Here is an 18,294-nt window from a genome sequence, read left to right on the forward strand (position 1 = left end):
AACCAGTTGACGCTTTCCATCCAGCCAGTGGGGTGCACCGGGGGCACTTCTTGGCACCTCTGCTTTTCATAATTTATATTAGTGAATTAAGTACTGACTTGTCCATCTCCATCAGAGACCTACCAAAAATTGCCAATTTATTTCTCCAGGCACTTATACACGCTTACAAAGCCATTTTAATGGCTAGGACGCCCTGCACCCTACGCATTCTGGTAAGTCCTTTGTTTCATTGAAGGGTAGTTTAGATATGTTAACTAATTACGAAAAATCACACATAATGGCTTGCGGGCGAGACAGGAGAAATCTGTCAGCCCTAAATCTGAAAGATCACACTCGGTGCAGAATTTCAGCTACCTTAGCATAACTTTTAATTCCTCTAATTCTCAGCAACCCCAGGTCAATGCAGCATGTATGAAATTAGGTAGGACGGCTGGGACGTTATTCATTCTCGTTCAGAGGGATGGTAGGGGCCTTATTATAGCCTTAGAACCCGCCGTAGTGGGCTCTACCGGCTATTAAAGGCCTGCTCCTGCGAGCCGAAGGCGAGGGCATTTAACAAGGGAAAGGGCCTTTAATAGCCGGTAGAGCCCACTACGGCGGGTTCTAAGGCTATTAGAAAATTCTGCCACTCAGGGCAGAATGTTCTATTAAAAAAAAAACAAATAGCTCACGGAGCCCGAGGGGATTAAAATCCCCTCGGGCTCCGTGAGGCTTTGTTCACAGCTGTTGCTGTGAACAAAGCGAACATGGGAATGTTGGCGATGCGGGCTTTTACCGGCCAGTAAAGGCCCGCAGCACTCCATTGTCTTCAATGGACATGCCAACATTCGAATGTTCTAATTCCCCTTATAAAAGATCTATAACCTGCAGTGTGTTCCCACAGCCACATATGGAGCGGTGGTATGGGGCCATCACAATGCTTCCCCCATTCAGGTGGAAAAAATAGGATTTGTAAGTGGCTTTTGAACCCATCCCACCCCCCCAGAGACATAAGTAAATCTGACAAGAAATGCATGGATGCAGTAGTGTATCTTCAGTTATATGACAGTCCTGAGGTTTGTCACAGTGTGGGTTGCTTCTTAAAAATGTCTGTAAGAAATAAGAAATCGACAGAAGGAAAATGGCAAGTCACTGCTAACTTTATGCACATTACTGCAGCTGTTCTTTATTTTATGGAGTTAGGATTTTAATTTATTTGTTTCCATGTTTTAAAGTTTTACTATCTGTGTCTATTGTATTTTTTGTGATGAATTGTACCATTTCCTTTTATTATTTTTATGTAAAGATCAAATAAAGATATTGACTTGACTTGCAATAAAGGTTCACCACTGTGAATGTCCAAAGTAAATCCACAGACTTTGAGCATATCAAATTTCAGGGAGGAAAAAAAATCAATTAATATAGTTACACATTTATTTTTTAAACTGCCATCAGTGAGCAATCAACGTATAATAGTCCATTGGTCTTAGAGTGGTAAACTGTGTAGAAGAGTTGGCCTCTACCTTTTGTTGTGGAGACAGAATCCATTGCTATTGTAAAGGTGATCCCTTGTTGGAAATCTGAAAAATTTTCAAACTTTTTTTGGGGGGGAATGAACACTTTCACAATAATAGAGAAAGTGACTGAGTTTTCTTCAACAGTCTTGGTCCATTGGCCAGGAATTAACTGCACTTGGTCATTCATGGTGTGTGGAGCTGCAACAGTTTCTCCACTTTACAACCCCTGATGCCAAGGTAAGATAAACAAGTCTCTGTGGAGGAGCTTGGGTGGAGGACGGCGCTGTTTTAGGTTTGCTAATCCCATTTTGGAATGTGAATATGCTTATTGATTACATATTAGGGAGTTTTTAATTAGTTGACAACAAAATGAAAATGCATACCAAAATTAGACATACTAGAAATATATTGGAAGTATTTTAGAAATTCAAGTTACATGATTTTCAGAAATTCATTGGAACACAGGCAAGCCTTTGTACTAAATAGTGTTTCACAAATGCAATATTGCAAGCTAGAGTCAAACTTTTGTTTTGTGTTTCAGACAACTTCAGGTCGAAAAAGAGGTAAAAGTTGATGCTGACTCATTACACTCATGGCATGGTGAGCTCTTAAAAGCCCGATGCTTTCCACGGCAATCATGAAGAACATACAGAAAGAAATTATTATGTTCGAACTTCGACTCAAAAGACAAGGCTACTGAATAGCTGTTTCACGCCTTTCAGGAAAGCTCCAGAGTTACTTGGTTAAACTGGTAAAATGAGATAAAAAAGTCTGCACTTGATTTCTAAGAAAATAATTCAGAAGATAGTTACAAAATAACTGTGGGATGACTACTAGAATTAGTGTAATTAAATATGAGTTTACAGGTAAAATGTTTACAGTAAGAGTACATAACTTTTTAGGATTCGTAGCTGTATATTTGTGTTGTTTTATTGTTCACTTTATTCGTATTAAAGATATGATTCCAATTTATGCCTTATAAAAGGAATATGATATTTAAAAAAAATAAACTCTGTGCTTCTCTGGATCCCGGAATTCTTTGATCCCAGGGGTGGAGAAGCCCTCTGATTCACCTGGGCTCAACTGCTTTTCAAGGTCTTATATTAACCAAGACCTTTTGATTCTACTAAAATATGTGTAATATACATACATATAGAGACTTTCAGCTACCTCTCTTCACCCAGTGCTCTGTTGTGTCATGCCCATTTCACTTCCACCCACTACAGCATACATCATAGGGTTGTGGGTCAGTCTACGTAAGACATTGGTTAACTTCACTGAGTGACTACATTTTGCTCTTGCACATTTGCATACAAGCTAGCTCCCCTCAGTTGCAGTGTTTGTGTTTCTCCTTTTACTTTATAATTACTTTAATGATGCTTCTGTGTTTACAGACTGATATGATAGCAGGACACTTCTGATGCTCATTCCATCTTTAATAGATTACATCTGCTGCCAATGCCGTTGTACATTTCTTTTAGAGTGTTTTGCTTTTCTGACTGCTGCTATTTCACAGCATAACAGATCAGATTGTGTTCATCTGAAACTGTTCTGTATTTTTATATCTTGATTTTTTTTTAACTTTTTTTCTTTCTCTCCCTCCTTCTTTCTCTTTTTCTTTCCTAATTTCTTTCATTTTCTATATATTGATTTCCTTCTTTTCTTCTCACTTCCCTTCTCGCTCTCCTCCTTTCCTTGTTGCCGTTTCCCTTTCCTTCTTTCCACCCTCTTACGTTCATTTCCTTCTTTCTTTCTCCTTCTTTAGGCAAGAGGCTTGCAAGCAATGCTAGAATGACTGACGTTTTTAGGTCTGAGTTAGCCAAGACGTTTTGATTTTACTAATATAATCTGTATAACAGTTACTCATAGCAGTTTCAGTCACACTTCATTGCTTAGTCTGTGTATGGTGTAATTACTTTTTTTTATTCCACCCACGACAACATGCATTAAGGGGCAATGCATCAGACCACTTCAGCTACTGGCTGACTCCACTACAAGTAATGGCATGCAGCCCTTACTGAGGAAACACATTCATACCCAAAGTAGTTCCCTTCACTACTATGGTGTACCATGGTATTGTTATTTTTGTGAAGACCAAAACCATTTTTGCCTGTAGCAAAATATTTTATTCGATTAATGATGCCCTGGCATATTCCCCAAAAAACGTTTTGCAAAAACAATGACAAATAAAACAAGAAAACAGGAACTGCCGGAAGGCTGGAAGTCAATGCTTGTTCTAGCCTAGTTCTGACAAAGGTAATAGTAGGATTTTACAGAAGAGTCTCTAAAACCATTAGAGCATTTTCAAAAATACCATACTAGAAAGTATCTAGGAGCTAAAGCCTAGATTATTGTTTGACCCCACTGGTTGGTATGTACTTGGCAAATACGTTTAGCAAGACTAGTAATATACACAGCAACAAGATGTTTTGATCCACAAAGAGTGCTCATGTTAATAAACCTCTAGTTAGAGTCAATGTTTGTCTGCTGTGCTAATATTTGTTCATACTTACGGCATTAAGCATAGCACTCAAAGTTTGGGCTTGCTGCCCGAAGACTGCAGAGCGGATAGAGAGACAGAAAGCCCATGGAACTTCCACCACAATATGTCTCCTTGGACATCAGCCTTGCCAGAGTAGAATAATATATTTGGAGCAGAATCCCAATAAAGAGATAGATATTTAAAAGATGCTGACTTTAATGATACAGAGTATATGTAGCCAAAGCCATTTCATTGAACAGTTTGATGCGTTGAGGATGAGACAATATTTTTCTAGCTTATTCTGTACAGTCCTCCACTGGCTAACTGGGGTGAGATGTGTGGGCATTTTGCTTCCACTAACTATTACTTTAGCCAGTTGATAAAAGAACCTTTCTCACAGTCTTGGGACAGACAACTAGACAACCATCACTTTATCGCATTTACTGATTTGATGAAGTAGACTCAAACTTTACAGCTACCTAGGAGTCATTTTTCATACTGCGAGATAAAACGTGTGAAATGACATGAAAAAACAATCTAGAATAATCTACAATAGAGGTCTTCAAACTGGGAGGGGGGGTTGCAGGGCTCTGGCCAAAAGTAGTATTATGCAGATAAATGTGCTTTGTTTTAAGCAGAAAACAATTTATTGCATTTTTTAAAAGGTAACATAACTTACCTTCAATGTTTAAATAAGTCTAGACATGATTAAACATTGTCATATTAATTAATAGAATGATTGTGCAAAATTCTGAGGGGGACCCCGATGATTTTTATTCTTTCACTGGGGGGCACAGCATTACAAAGTTTGAAAACCACTGATCTAGAAAATGCACCCATGACAGCAAAATACAAATATCATACTATGCTTGTAGGTATAGCTGTTTTACCTGCATTGTTAACAGCCATAATTAAGTCAAGTGACCTCTACATAGTCATTGGTTCATTGCACTGTTTTGCCAGCATTCTCTTTGCAGTGCTGCAGTTTCCATACCATATTTTGGGAATTTAGGGTGCATTTATATTCCGAATTTGCTGCCTAGTAAATACAAGATTTTGGAAACTATAATTTAGAACGGACAGCTATTTAGTTTCATGGAAGGTATATCTCCACCTCAACCATTTTTTGAATTGTCACAATGAAAAGAGGCTTTCAAAGCCTATCTTGATGCTCGTGATGGTGACAGATTCAAAAATAAGAAACAAACATTGGCAAAGGCAATATGTTTCGCTTATGCGCGACCTATTGGCGTTGTCAATGTTTTTTAAAGATGTTGCACAGCAATGCGGGCTTCTGTGCAACATGGCTTAAAGTAAATTAAGCAGTGTTGCACAGAAGCCAACGCTGCTTTGCTAAATCTTTACAAAACACTGACAACACCAATAGGTCTCACACAGACGAAACTTATTGACTTTGCCAATGCTTGTTGTTGGAGCCGCCTCCCGGTCAGGCGGATTATACATTTCTCTTCACTTGTGGTATGTTTAATCCATGAGAATGCTGCAGCACTCTATGTAAACAAGCCAGGACGGCAATGAAGGCAGCCACGCATGCGTGCAGGGTCTGCCTGCTTATTTCGCCAATAAGCCTTCATAGATTCCCTAAGACACTCTGCGGTGCTCCTTCTGCCTCAGCCTCTATGATCCGTCAGCAGGAGCGCAGGACTAGTTAAAGATATGCACGTTGAGGTATGAGGGGCTGCTAGTGTGGAAGGGTGAGTGTTAACAGAAGGTGCTCATTAGCGTAGACGGCGATTTCTAGTTCAAGGGCTCACAGAAAGAACTACAACATAAGTCCATATCCTTTGTTACTGCCAGTGCTGGATTTTCAGCATTTCACTGACTGCATTCTGGGAATTGTAGTTCCACAGTTATTATTCTTGTTGGGGAACATAACTTCCCAGCATGTAGAGTGCAGTTGCTAAATTGAGTGGGGTCACTTGCAAACTATGCACTTCTGTGGGCTTAGGGGGCCCCTCCCTGTTTTTTTTAGTGGTACAGCGGGCCACCTAGTGGGTGGAGATTTGGGAGAGGGTTTGGTAATATTGTGTGTGCTCAATAGTGGTGGTGAATGTGGATCACTGTTGTGATGGAGACTTCTTGCTAGTGGAATTGCTTGGGAGGGACTCACCTTTCGGTCAGAGTTGTGTATGTTTATTGCAATTATATAGATCTTCATACTCTGTTGTGGGACATCAAAACACATTTTCAGTTAAGTAGCATAGTATATCACTGGCACAGTTGTTTGAGCTCATATACAGGAAGCCTTTAGGTGTGAGTGGCTGACCAGAGAAGTGCTCTTATCATGGGGCACAGCACCACAAGTTCTCCAGATGTAATGTTGCAGATGTTAACAGTTTATACAGTACTTCTTTTTATTTGCATTGAGGGACACATAGCTCGCAAATTAAAAGGTGGAAACGCAGTACAAATGACAATGTGAGGATAAAAACCTGGAATGAGTGAGCTTCTCACGCCAGGCATAGAACACTCTTAGAGATCTGTTCACTCAAAGGGCAGAGTATGTGGCGTGATGGCCAGATCAGCCAACTCTGGAAATCTGCATCGGCTCAACATTCTGTGATTCTTGGCAAATCACTTTATTTTCCTGTGCAAACAAAAAATTATTGTGCCCTTGTGTAACATAGCTGGTGCTCATGTAAAGGTTCCAATACCTTTGGGACCAGTATGAGCTAAAACTGAAAGAAAGAAATATTTGTGACCATGTGCAGAGCCATGTAGTACGGGGCGGACTCCGCTGTTGCTGGTTCAGGCATTACTGGGCACATCTATTGACGCTGCATGCTAGGTGTGTTGTGCTTATGCAGGCAACTTGAACAGCCCGGACTTTAAAATTGAGAGAGCCATGGTGGGACATTAAATGATTAGGGGTGGTGGGTGGGGGGTGGGGGGTGAGGGGGGCAGCAAGAAAACTTCGCCAAAGCAGAGGAGACTGACTAAAAACACATGCACTCGTATGAAGTGCAAGGAAGAAAGTAAACAAAAGTATGTAAGGAAGTGTGTGACTAGTGGAAGGACACTGGCCATGGACAGGGAAGTGTACTTGGTCCAAGATCTACAGAATGGACAAACACTCAATGCAGAAGAGGTAATAAGAGGCACAACCGAATCGTAAGCAGGGAAACCAGAGTGGCATCGAAGCCACCGAACTATAAGCAATGGGTGGGCTCTATGCGGTTTTTGATAATTTGCAAGTGCTGTGCAGGCACATCCAGAAATGTTCCTTATTAGTACAGAGCTTGGGCCTTGAAGGAAGGCTTATTTTAAAAACATAACTATTGATCAAAGTGAAAATACTTTCACACCAGGAAGAAGCTGGGGACTACGCACCAATGCATAGTCTAGTAAGTAAGTTTATTGATACGATTAATTCAAACCATCACAATTCCAAAAATGCATAATAATATAAATACTTTGCCTATTCAATATTTATAAAAAACATAAAAGCTTATTTAGACTAAAACATATCATTTCTTTACATTTACCGTGTATTAGTGCACCAGTCTGGGATGTGCAATCTAAAATGTTCTCCACTAATACCACCCTTGATCTTGAACTACTTAACTTTAGGATTTTCTTGCTCCCTTGCGAACACAAAATAGTAAATGAGTGAAGCCGAGTGAGAATCCTATGTTATAGCCCTTGCACACTCGGCTTCGACTTTGTTCACTAATTCTTTTTGGTCCTGTACCATGAATTTAGTCCCTCAGCAAGAAAACGGGATCGAAAGTCCGCTAAGCCAGCTAATGATAGCCGGTCTGCACGAGCATAAGTTCAGTGTCTTAAAAATGTTTTTCAAATATAATGTCCTGTGGCTTAGCAAAGCCGGGCAACCACAAAAAATGTGTTCTAATGACTCTTTTCTGTTCCCACACAGTCGACAGGAGTGTTTTGGGTCCTGCTGTTTCCATGAAGGGACCATATACTTTGTTTCATCAACCCAAAGCGAAAAAGCATGAACCGATGTTTCAGCGACTGGTTGAAGGGTGCTACTAGATATTCCTGTGTCCGTAAAGTTTTGTATGATGTTTTTATGGTCCAGGCACGCTGTCTGCTTGCCAATTTCTGATTCTCAGAAATTAAAGATTTCTTCTTAGTGACTGCATTTGCCTTCCGAAAGAACTCCTTTTTGTCCGGATTCCGGTCCCAGGCTTCTAGCAGCTCTAGTACATTAATGTAGTTGTTTAAGTGATGACCCCAGGTGCTTTTGTCATTATGACGCTGTTGCTCTTCAATTTCCGTCCAACATAGGTTGTTTAGAGTACCAGACTCAGCTGACTGCATCCTCCAGCATAGTTTAATGAAGGCACATCTACTCTGATATTCATAGTTTTTCAGACCCAATTCCAAACGGACCTGAGCTGGAGATGCTGATCGTGGTATCCGAAAAACTGTTTTGTAGGCCTTCGTCTGGACTTTATTGAGGAAAAACTGCCTCCTTCCCCAGCATGACTTCGGCACCATAGGTGATGGTGTGCATTAGTCGCGCTGCCATGACAGCAAGCAGGTGAGTGTATGAAGGACAGCTCAGTTTTTGTTTTAATACTTTAAATCCGTAGGTCAGTGAGAGGGCTTTTGCTTGAGCGACAGCAAGCTGCGGCTTAAAAGTCAAGAGACGGTCCATAGTGAATCCCAAGTACTTATATGTGGGTGCAACCTCCACCCGGGATACGTTTATGAACCATGCAGCAGATTTAAACTTCCTGTCGACTAGGCGGACAACCTTAGTTTTACTCAAATTCAATTCTAGGCCTTGCATTGTTATGTATGTGTAAAATGCGTTGATGCTATGCTGTAGCCCAACAGGTGTTTGGCTGAGTAAAACTATGTCGTCTGCGTAGTGTAGCCATGCAATTCCTTTCTTGGCCAAGACTGGCGGGTGGCTATTTACAGGAGTTAGAGCCTCGGCTAAATCTGCAAGATATAAGTTAAACAGCGTGGGGGCCAATACACACCCTTGTTTAAGTCCTTTTGCTGTTGATGTTCTGTTGTTGAGGTGGCTGCCCTCTCCGATTTTTACTTGCGCCCAAGTACCCGTGTACAAGTCCATCACTGCGCCTAGAAGGCTGCATGGTAAGCCCCACCTTTTCAGTTTCTCCCATAGGCGGTTTCTTGGTACATAATCAAAAGCTGCATTTAAATCAATGAAGCAGGCAAGTAGCCTTTTTTTCTTAAGCCTGGCTTTATTTCCCAGCAAAGCCAGGGTTGCCAGGTTGGTGGAAGCGCCCATGCCAGCTCTAAAGCCTGTCTGGCATTGTGGAATTAATGGTCTATCATGAATCCATTCTACTAGTTGTTGCAGTAGACAGGATGCGTAGAGTTTTGCTTCCACGTCTATTAATGTGATTAGCCTGTAGTTTGAAGGATTTGCAGGGTTCCCTGCTTTATATGTGGGGTCAATTATGCTGCCTTCCCATGCATCTGGGAGACCCGTGGTGCCCCGGAGATCACTGAAGAGAAGCGCCAAATAATACGCCCAGAATGAAGGGTCTCCCCTGAACAAGGCGTTCAGAATACCGTTCTGACCAGCTGCCCCTTCCATTTTTAGTTTCTTAATAAGGCTTGTCAGCATTTCTATATCAATGGTCATTAGTGCGTGCTTTCCTTTGCTTCCGTTTGGAATTAAGTCTGTTTGCGTTGTCACTCGGAAGCCAAGATTAATCTTGCTTGAGTCATTGGCTATTTGTGTGGCCTCCTCCTTCACATGATGCTCTGGGAGTGAGAACATTGTCTTGTATGTGAGCTTCCCATGTGGCTGCATCGATGCCTGCATTCGTGTGTCGATTTTTTTCCTTAGTTAGTCCATTTATTAGTTCCCAGAACTTTTTTTTATTATTTTTCAGTTTGTTGGACATACGCAACTTGGTCCACAGGTCCTCGTAGTAACTCTGTTTTGCCATCCAGCAGTTTTTCTTATATTTGCCTCTTAATTTTGAAAGCCTTGTATCATCAGAGTTCCTCCCCCAGTGTACGTCCTTTAAGACTTTTTTTTAGTTCTCTCAAGACTTGATTTTTCTGATTACGCAGTGTCCCATTGAACCATGGCTTTTCTCCTATGTGACTCTTTACTTTATTTTTTTACTCTATGACCGAAATTGGGAGACGTTTTTTGATGGAAAATGTATTGATTAGAGAATCACACAAGTACGTCCAGGCGATCACTCGCTCTCCTTGGGGGTGGTCTACTAGTTCCTGCGCTCTTGGCAAATCTTTGAGCTCTTTTGTTGTGCCTGCACTGCGATACACTACTTCCATTACTTTGTCTAGGCCTGGCCCCTTCCATTTCAGTTTTTTTGTAACATGAATCACTGGGGCTGAAATTATGATATTAACGGTGGGAAGCCGATTCCATTTATTCGGATCTTAATAAGTTGTGGAAAGTGATCGCTCTCAGTGCGTTGCTGGATCCTATATGCTTAGACCAGCGGTAATGCAGTTTCGTTTATTAATGTAAAGTCAATATTGGATTTTTTTGTGCCGCTTGAAAAGGTTGCTTGTGCGGATGAGGCGTCATCAGAAAGAGGCGATAGGCAGCGCAACCCCAAGGTTTCAAACTTAGTATATGTGCATGTTCTGTTGGGGTATTTTGAGCTGCCTTTTCTCAAATCAAAGTTGAAGTCGCCAGACAAAATAAGTATTGCGTCCTTGTTTTGTTTCTGCAGCATTTTTAAAATACTGGTCAATGTTTCAATGTTTCCACTGTTTTGAGTTTTGTTAGTATGTATATATACGTTAATCAGTAGTAAAGTTCTGTTGTTGCCTGGTGGTGCCCGATGTTCCAATTTTATTGGTAGCAGTCGATCTGTTTGATCACCCACTTAATTTTTGTGGAGCAATACGTTGTAAGTCCCCCCCCCTTGGGGTGTCCATGTTTTTGAGCTCGTTTGGCAGAGACATCTATCCCAGAATAACCAGAGATTAGTATCAGCTCCATGCACCATGTTTCCTGCAACATGACAATTTGAAACTGCTGAAGGAAACTCAGGGCCACCTTGTCGGTAAACAGATTTCTTAAACCATGAGTGTTCCAGGAGCAAATATGGATGTATTCTGGGTTTTCGTCAGGACCATTTGTGATTGTTGTCTTTTAAATTTTGCCTTCCAGAATGAATAGTGTACATGAGTATGTTAATATTATACAAGCCCTTGATAAACATCTTTCGCGGAGTCGGAAGGTGGTACTAGAAAGACACAAATTCTCACAAGGATCCTAAAAACCAGGGTAATCAATTGCCGATTTTGTCTTTGATTAGGGAACTTTGGCCATCACCTGCAATTATTGTGACATGCCAGATTAAATTATCCACAATTAGCTAACTGAAAAAACATCCAACAGGGAAATTACAAAAATGCTTGCTTTCTGCTGATAATCCAGATCTGGAAACAGTTATCATCAATGTAAGGTTTTAACTAGAAACCTCAAGATCACTAAGTAAGCCAGAGCAGAATCTAAGTGTGATGGGAAAATGGACACCATGCAAGTCAATATTGTTTTAATATATTTTAGGTGTGGCAGCAATAACCATACATCTTTAGTTAAGAACAGCCCAGTTATATCTCGTGTGTTTTAAATGCAACAAGTTTTACTTCACAAGGGTTTGTAGCATGACTCGCACGTCTGTGGTATTTAACACAGAGGAAGATAACAACAGTGAAGGCAATAGTGATGGCGTACCCAGTGTGACAAGCTTTGAAGTACAAAGTATTGTTAATGTAACTGAGGGCAGTATTGACATGAGTAGTGTGGGCAACATTAGGAGGAAACCTCCAACTGGTGAAGTAAGTCTTAATGGTACAATGGTCCAGGTAAGTGAGCATTGTGGGATCGCCAAATATGGGTCAAATTTACTAGGGTGGTATGATCAGGGGAAATTAAATGTCATTTTGGAAACTAATCATCCAAATTCAGTTTACACATAAATCCAACTTACTCAGTGGAAGGAGTGGAACCTAAACTCTGTAACAAAAAATAGGCAAGTTGCTGGGACTGCAGCACAAAAGTGCGCTGAAAAACAATGTCAAACTTGTATTTTACAAAGTTCGCAAAGTACCAGTGTGCCTGACGGATGAAATACAGAATGAATTGAACTACTTGTAAGATCACGTTATCATAAAACCTATCAAAGCTTCCGAATAGTTGTCTCCTATCGTAAAGGCAACCAAACTTTGAGGTTGCGTGAAGATTGACATGTTTTTAAACCAAAAGATTGGAGTAGATTCTAAACCTATACCCAATATGGGATGCTGTGCTCTTTGAAGGGGGAAATGCATTGTGTTTACAACTCTTGATATGTTTGTGGCTTTTTTCTTCACTTTGACCAAAAGAATGCTCATTTAAGAAACCTACTCAAAATGGGAAGTACATATGCTTGGAGTGAGGAGTGATTTATTTAATGTGCAGTAGAGAAAATCAGGTAAACATGGTTGGTGTCCTATCTTTAAAACCGCTTGAACACCCCAGGATTCCAATATTATTACCTCTGGTGTCAATAATGATGGCCTGAGTGCTGTGCTGTTACAAAAGAGAAAAGACGGTATGGGGAATGTGATCCCATTTATTTCTAGAAAATTATGTGGGTCTGAGATGACCTACTCAACTAATGGGAAAGACGCGATGGTGTACTCAGCACATTAGGATACTTGTCCTAGTTGTATTACGCACAGACCACAAGCCTTTGGTGGATTTATTCAGCACAAAAAAGGGTGGTAGAGCAACGCCCAAAGTTGCCAAATGGCAATGTCACTTACAGGAAAACCAGTATCCTGTGGTGTATGTACCTAGTAAGAGGCATGTGGTTGTGGATCATCTATCCTCATATCATCCCAGAAGCAATCAGTTAGAGGAAAGTTTTAACCTTATGCTGAAGAACCAGTTGCAGCTTGCAACTGTCAACAAATTGAACTGGAAACGTACCATCTTGTGGGCTATGCGATCAAAGCCTAATAACCAACTGGCATCATGCTTTTGCGCTGTTAAGTGGCGAGTTCTGGGGTCCAAACTGGATATTCCCTCTGCAGGAAAAAGTAGTTGATGTTAGGAGGAGAGTCCAGGCTAGCTATTAGGGCAAAGATCACTGTGGCCACGATGTTAACATGAGTGTGTGTTGGTGGATTAGGATAAAGAAACCGGGATATGTGGTGAAGGGGGAGTCTGAGTTCTTTTCCCCAGTGTGTTTTGTACGTGTAATGTCCCATGCAGTATGCATCAGTTATGGTCAAGTCTGGAACAAGTGTAATGTGGCACTGATTCCGGATGACAATGTTGAGATGGTACATGGCCTGCTAGTGAAGTATGTGCGGAAATTTCACATCCAGCAGAGCTTTAATGTCCTGCTTGTTTGTTACTTTCCAGGCCATTACCTTACCATTTTTAAAGATTATGCTACTGCCTAGCCGCTATGCCATGTTATCCTTATTTCTTGGTATCCATTTTTGTTGTTGATTCACTTACTGCCAAGTTCTTTTCCGTTCAGTCTATTTTCTTCTGTTATTGTTAATTGGGTATGATATGCTGGGGTTTAGTGCCAGGCTACATCACACATTCCATGGAACCACGGAGTGTGTGTGTGAGGTTCCGAATTGTGTTTGAATTACGGGATGTTGTTTTCTGTGAGGTGCTAGTGGTCACTTATCTGAGATCTGGGACTCCTAATAAAATGCCACTATCCTCATCACTGGCCCGTCTTCTTCATTTCACACATGTTGAAAACTCAATTATGCATTACACAGAGAGAAAGCAGTATCCAGGGTCTTTGCTGAATGCCCAGCAATTTTCAGTCAACAGCAGAAAACAATCTAAAATGGCTGGCTTGCTGATTTGATAACAGTACCCATTATCAGGTTCTGGACACCAGGGGCAATTTACGTATTAAAGGCTGCATTTAAGAGAACATGTAGTGAAGACGAAATAAAAATCTTGGTAGTCCAAAATTAGAAGTCAAAGTGTTCAGAGATAATTCAATAATAGAAGAAAAAAATATTCCAAGTCACGCTGGATGTCAAGGGTGAGACTAAGTCGTCACTGACAGAATAAAAATGATAAAGCACCTACCTTTAACCTCAAATTTGAATCTTGTGGTACCCCAAGGCATCTTCTCTTTTGAACGCATTAACAATTCTGGATGCTCTTTGATTGGTACTTCTGGAGCTGGAAGATACCAATTCTTTCTAAAAGGAAAACACAGATTCAAATTAAAAAAATTGAAACGTAACACCTTGAATGGTGTCCAAGTCGAGAAACTGAATATGGTAAATTCCAAATAGACAGTCTGTGTAAATACAGGTTTAAATATAGAACACTAAAATCTAAAGGCCTACAGTACATTTATTTGGTGCAATTATAAAATCAAGAGCTGATGTAACAAAAAGGCAGATAGTTAAAAGTTCTCTAATTACACAAAACTGTCCTATGCATTAGTCAATCAACTGCCCATATTTGATTATGGTGGCCCTATGAGTGACTGTTAATATTCCCCTAGCCAAGGTGATACTGGCAACATTTTTGGGTGTCTTGCAATGCCACTTATATATCAAGGAATTACTTGTTTGTGAAACATAAGGCACTGCTTAACAAATGTAGGGAGAAGATAATTAAGGATTAAGCTGAAGGCTTTGACCAGAGTTTGGGAGCTGGGTGTACCTACGGTCTCAGACCTTCAAATGTAATATGCTCATATCCAAAAATAGCAGACAATTCATTGCTGTATCCCAACAATAACAGCCACCATATTCTCACTGAGAGAATACAGCTGGAATAGAACTGGCCCCTACCCAGACTACTTGCATCTGTCAGCATAAAGATGACACAAGCTCAACTTGTGTGCTCCACTTGTCTGGAATGTTACCCTGAAATAATGGGACATGTAGTATACATACGTGTTTCTTTTGAACTTTAAAACGGTTTCCTATATGTAGATGAAAGAGGAAGATGAATTTGGAAACTGGCTGGATAGGGGCACAGAGTCATAATGATCGGGCCTTATTCCTGGATTCTAAATTGATGGAGCAGGACAGCACTGAGGACACCTTAGTGCAGCGGGTCTTAACCTGTGATAAGAGGATCCGTGGGGTTCTGTGAAACCTACTCAGGGGATCGTGACTGTTTAGACAATAAAAATTTAACTGATTAATAAAGTGTACAGAAATAAAAAAAAGTATAATTTTAAGATGACATTTTTATAACAATCTGTAAATTAGAAGGAATTTGAAGCTGGATGCTAAAAATGAAATGAAAATCAATCAACCACCCAGGAGGGTGGCGGTGCTGCTACTGCTCGAACAGCCAGGTCCTGAGAAGTTTCCTTAAGGTTAAGGAGGTCTTTGGTCTGACGCAGGTGGGTGGGAAGAGTGTTCCATGTCTGGGCGGCGAAGTGCAAGAATGATCTGCCGCCAGTTGTGATTCTGCGGATGCGTGGGACAGTTGCGAGGACGGCGGAGCGGAGATGACGGGTCAGGGTGTAGAAGGAGAGCCGTCTGTTGAGGTATTCTGGTCTGGTGTTGTGCAGTGCTTTGTGAGTGTGCGTGAGGAGTTTAAAGGTGATTCTACTGTTGACTGAGAGCCAGTGCAGGTCTCTCAGATGGCTTGTGATGTGGCAGTGGTGGGAGTTGTCCAGGATGAGAATGAGGCATGCAGAGGCATTCTGGATGCGTTGCAGCCTCTTCTGGAGTTTGGCCGTGGTTCCTGCGTAGAGGGCATTGCTGTAGTCCAGTTTGCTGCTTACGAGGGCTTGGATGACTGTTCTTCTGGTTTCGGTGGGGATCCATTAGTAGATCTTTCGGCGCATGCGGAGGGTGCTGAAGCAGGAGGGGGAGATGGCGTTGGCTTGCTGGGTCATGGATAATGAGGAATCCAAGATGAATCTTAGGTTGCATGCGTGGTCGGTGGTAGTCGGAGCGGCTCCGAGAGTGGCAGGCCAGCAGGAGTCAGGCCAGCAGGAGTCATCCCATGCGGAGGGGGTGGAGCCGAAGATGAGGACTTCCATCTTGTCGGAATTGAGTTTGAGGCAGCTGTTTTTCATCCATTCGGATATGGCTTTCATTCCTTCGTGGAGGTTGGTCTTGGCGGAATCCTTGGTGAGGGAGAGGATCAGCTAGGTGTCGTCGGCGTAGGAGATGATGTTGAGGATGTGGGATTGGGCGGTTAGCAAGCGGGGCCATGCAGACATTGAAGAGGGTTGGGCTGACGGACGAACCCTGGGGTACGCCGCAGTTGATTTTGGTGGCCTCCGAGCAGAATGGGGGAAGGCGGACTCTCTGGGTTCTGCCGGTGAGAAAGGAGATGACCCAGTCCAGGGCTCTGTCGCGGATTCCTGCATTGTCCAGTATGGCTCTGATGTCAGTGGCGGTAATGAGGGCGGTTTCAGTAGTGTGGTTGCCGTGGAATCTGGACTGGGAAGGGTCCAGGGTGCAGTTCTCCTCGAGGAAGCGGGTTAGTAGTCTGTTGACAGCCTTTGCAATGACTTGCCGAGAAGGGGAACAGGGAGAGCTAGGCCTGAAGTTCTTGAGGTCCTTTGGGTCCGCCTTGGGTTTTATGAGGAGGGCGTTGATCTCAGCGTGTTTCCAGCTCTACGGGAAGGTGGCAGACTCAAGGAGCTGTTGATGATCCTCTGTAGTTTGGGTGCGATGACAGAGCTTGCTTTGTTGAGGATGTGGTGAGGGCAGGGGTCAGATGGAGAGCAAGAGTGGATGGTGTTCCTGATTTCGATGGTGTCGTTGATGGGGGGGGGGTGCCTGGGTGAAGCTGTCATGGATGTCTGCAATCTTGCGTGGAAGTAGGAGGCTAGGGAGTCGCACAGGTCTTGAGATGGCGGGATGTCCTTGGAGCTGGGGTTGGAGAGTTCCTTCACGATGTTGAAGAGCTCCTTGTGGCTGTGTGCGTTGTTGTTGATTCGGTCTTTGAAGGTGATTCTCTTAGCGGTTCGGATGAGTTGATGGTGTCTTCGGATTGCTTTTTTGAAGGCTGCATGGTTGTCTGGAGTCTGATCTTGCCGCCACTTTCTTTCGAGTCTACGGCAGCCTTGCTTAGATTCGTGGAGGGCAGCGGTAAACCAGAAGGCCCTTCTGTCGGTGCGTCTGTTGAAGGGATTCTTGATCGGGGCAAGAGTCTTGGCACAAGTGTCGATCCATTGCCTGAAGTTGTGGGCAGATGCATCAGTGTTGGTGGTGTCGATGGGTGGGTTCCGGAAGAGGGTTGCGATAAGTTAGTCTTCGGTGACCTTGTTCCAACTGCGGTGGGAGATCCGTTGTGGGTGGTGGTGTGTTGTGGGTTTCTTGAAGGAGAAGTCGATGCAGCGTTCATCTGTCCGGTGGAGTTCGGTGGTGTGGCTGAAGGAGACGTGATTGCTGGTGGAGAAAATAGGGTTAAGTGTGTGTCCTGCGGAGTGGATCGGTGTCGTGACAAGCTGTTTGAGGCCGAGGTTAGAGAGGTTGTCGAGCAGGGTGGCAGTGCTGTTGTCGTTGGCGAAACAAAGCAAAAAAGGGGGCAGGCTGCAGGGGCAGCAGCAACGGGAGTGCAGCGCCAGAGAGAGGAGGGGGGCGGAGCCGCAGGGGCAGCAGCGGTAGGAGTGAGGAGGGGGGGAGAGAAAAACAGGGAAGAGTATAACGCGAATCAAAAGGAGCACAAAAAGCGACAGACACAGAACTGAAAGCAGAACAGAGAGCAAAGCAGAAAAAAGGAAGAGAGGCAGAGGACAAAAGGAGCACAAAAAGGGACAGACAGAAGTGAAAGCAGAACAGAGATCAAAGCAAAACAAGCATTGGCAAAGCCAATAGGTTTCGCCTATGCGAATTGTATTAACTTTGTCAATGTTTTTTTTTTTTTTTTTTTTTTTACATATTGCAGAGCGGTTGAGCTGCTGTGCAGTATATTATTTAAAGTTTAAAAAATAAAGTGCTATGACACTGACAAAGCCAATAGATTTTGCATAGGCGAGACCTATTGGCTTTGCCAATGCTTTTTCCTTTTCTTGTGTAAGAGCCGAGGGTCTTGAGAGGGGTTTGGTGATATCAAAGGGTCTGACCTGTGCTGCGGGGAGGGATAACTTGGTGGGGGTTAATTGGTGTGTATTCAGGGTCTGATCGCTGTCAATGGTGACACCCAGCCGGAGGGGACTCTGCAAGCCCAACATGCCACACAGCATGTCACACCTGGAATGCCCACTTTCATCTTCCCTTGTCCCGGAGAATGCCCCAGGCTGGGAAATTGTCCTGAGCATGGAATGTGGCAGGATATAAAAGGTGGATAAGCATAAGCAGTCTCTTATGTTACATAGCATGCTGCACCTCCTCGGAGTCTAT

The 18,294-nt window shown here is 42.6% G+C and overlaps 1 protein-coding gene across 1 annotated transcript in view; it reads right to left on the bottom strand.

Moving 5' to 3' along the window:
* The window catches only part of ERMP1 (endoplasmic reticulum metallopeptidase 1), a 438,183-nt gene that overhangs the window by 56,794 nt on the left and 363,095 nt on the right, over positions 1–18,294 (bottom strand). Inside the window, exon 13 of the mRNA XM_069240202.1 lies at positions 14,051–14,166. Within this exon, the coding sequence (XP_069096303.1) occupies positions 14,051–14,166 (116 nt within the window). The remainder of the gene's footprint in view (positions 1–14,050; positions 14,167–18,294) is intronic.

Source organism: Pleurodeles waltl, chromosome 1_2, assembly GCF_031143425.1.
Source record: "Pleurodeles waltl isolate 20211129_DDA chromosome 1_2, aPleWal1.hap1.20221129, whole genome shotgun sequence".
Classification (NCBI taxonomy): Eukaryota; Metazoa; Chordata; class Amphibia; order Caudata; family Salamandridae; genus Pleurodeles; species Pleurodeles waltl.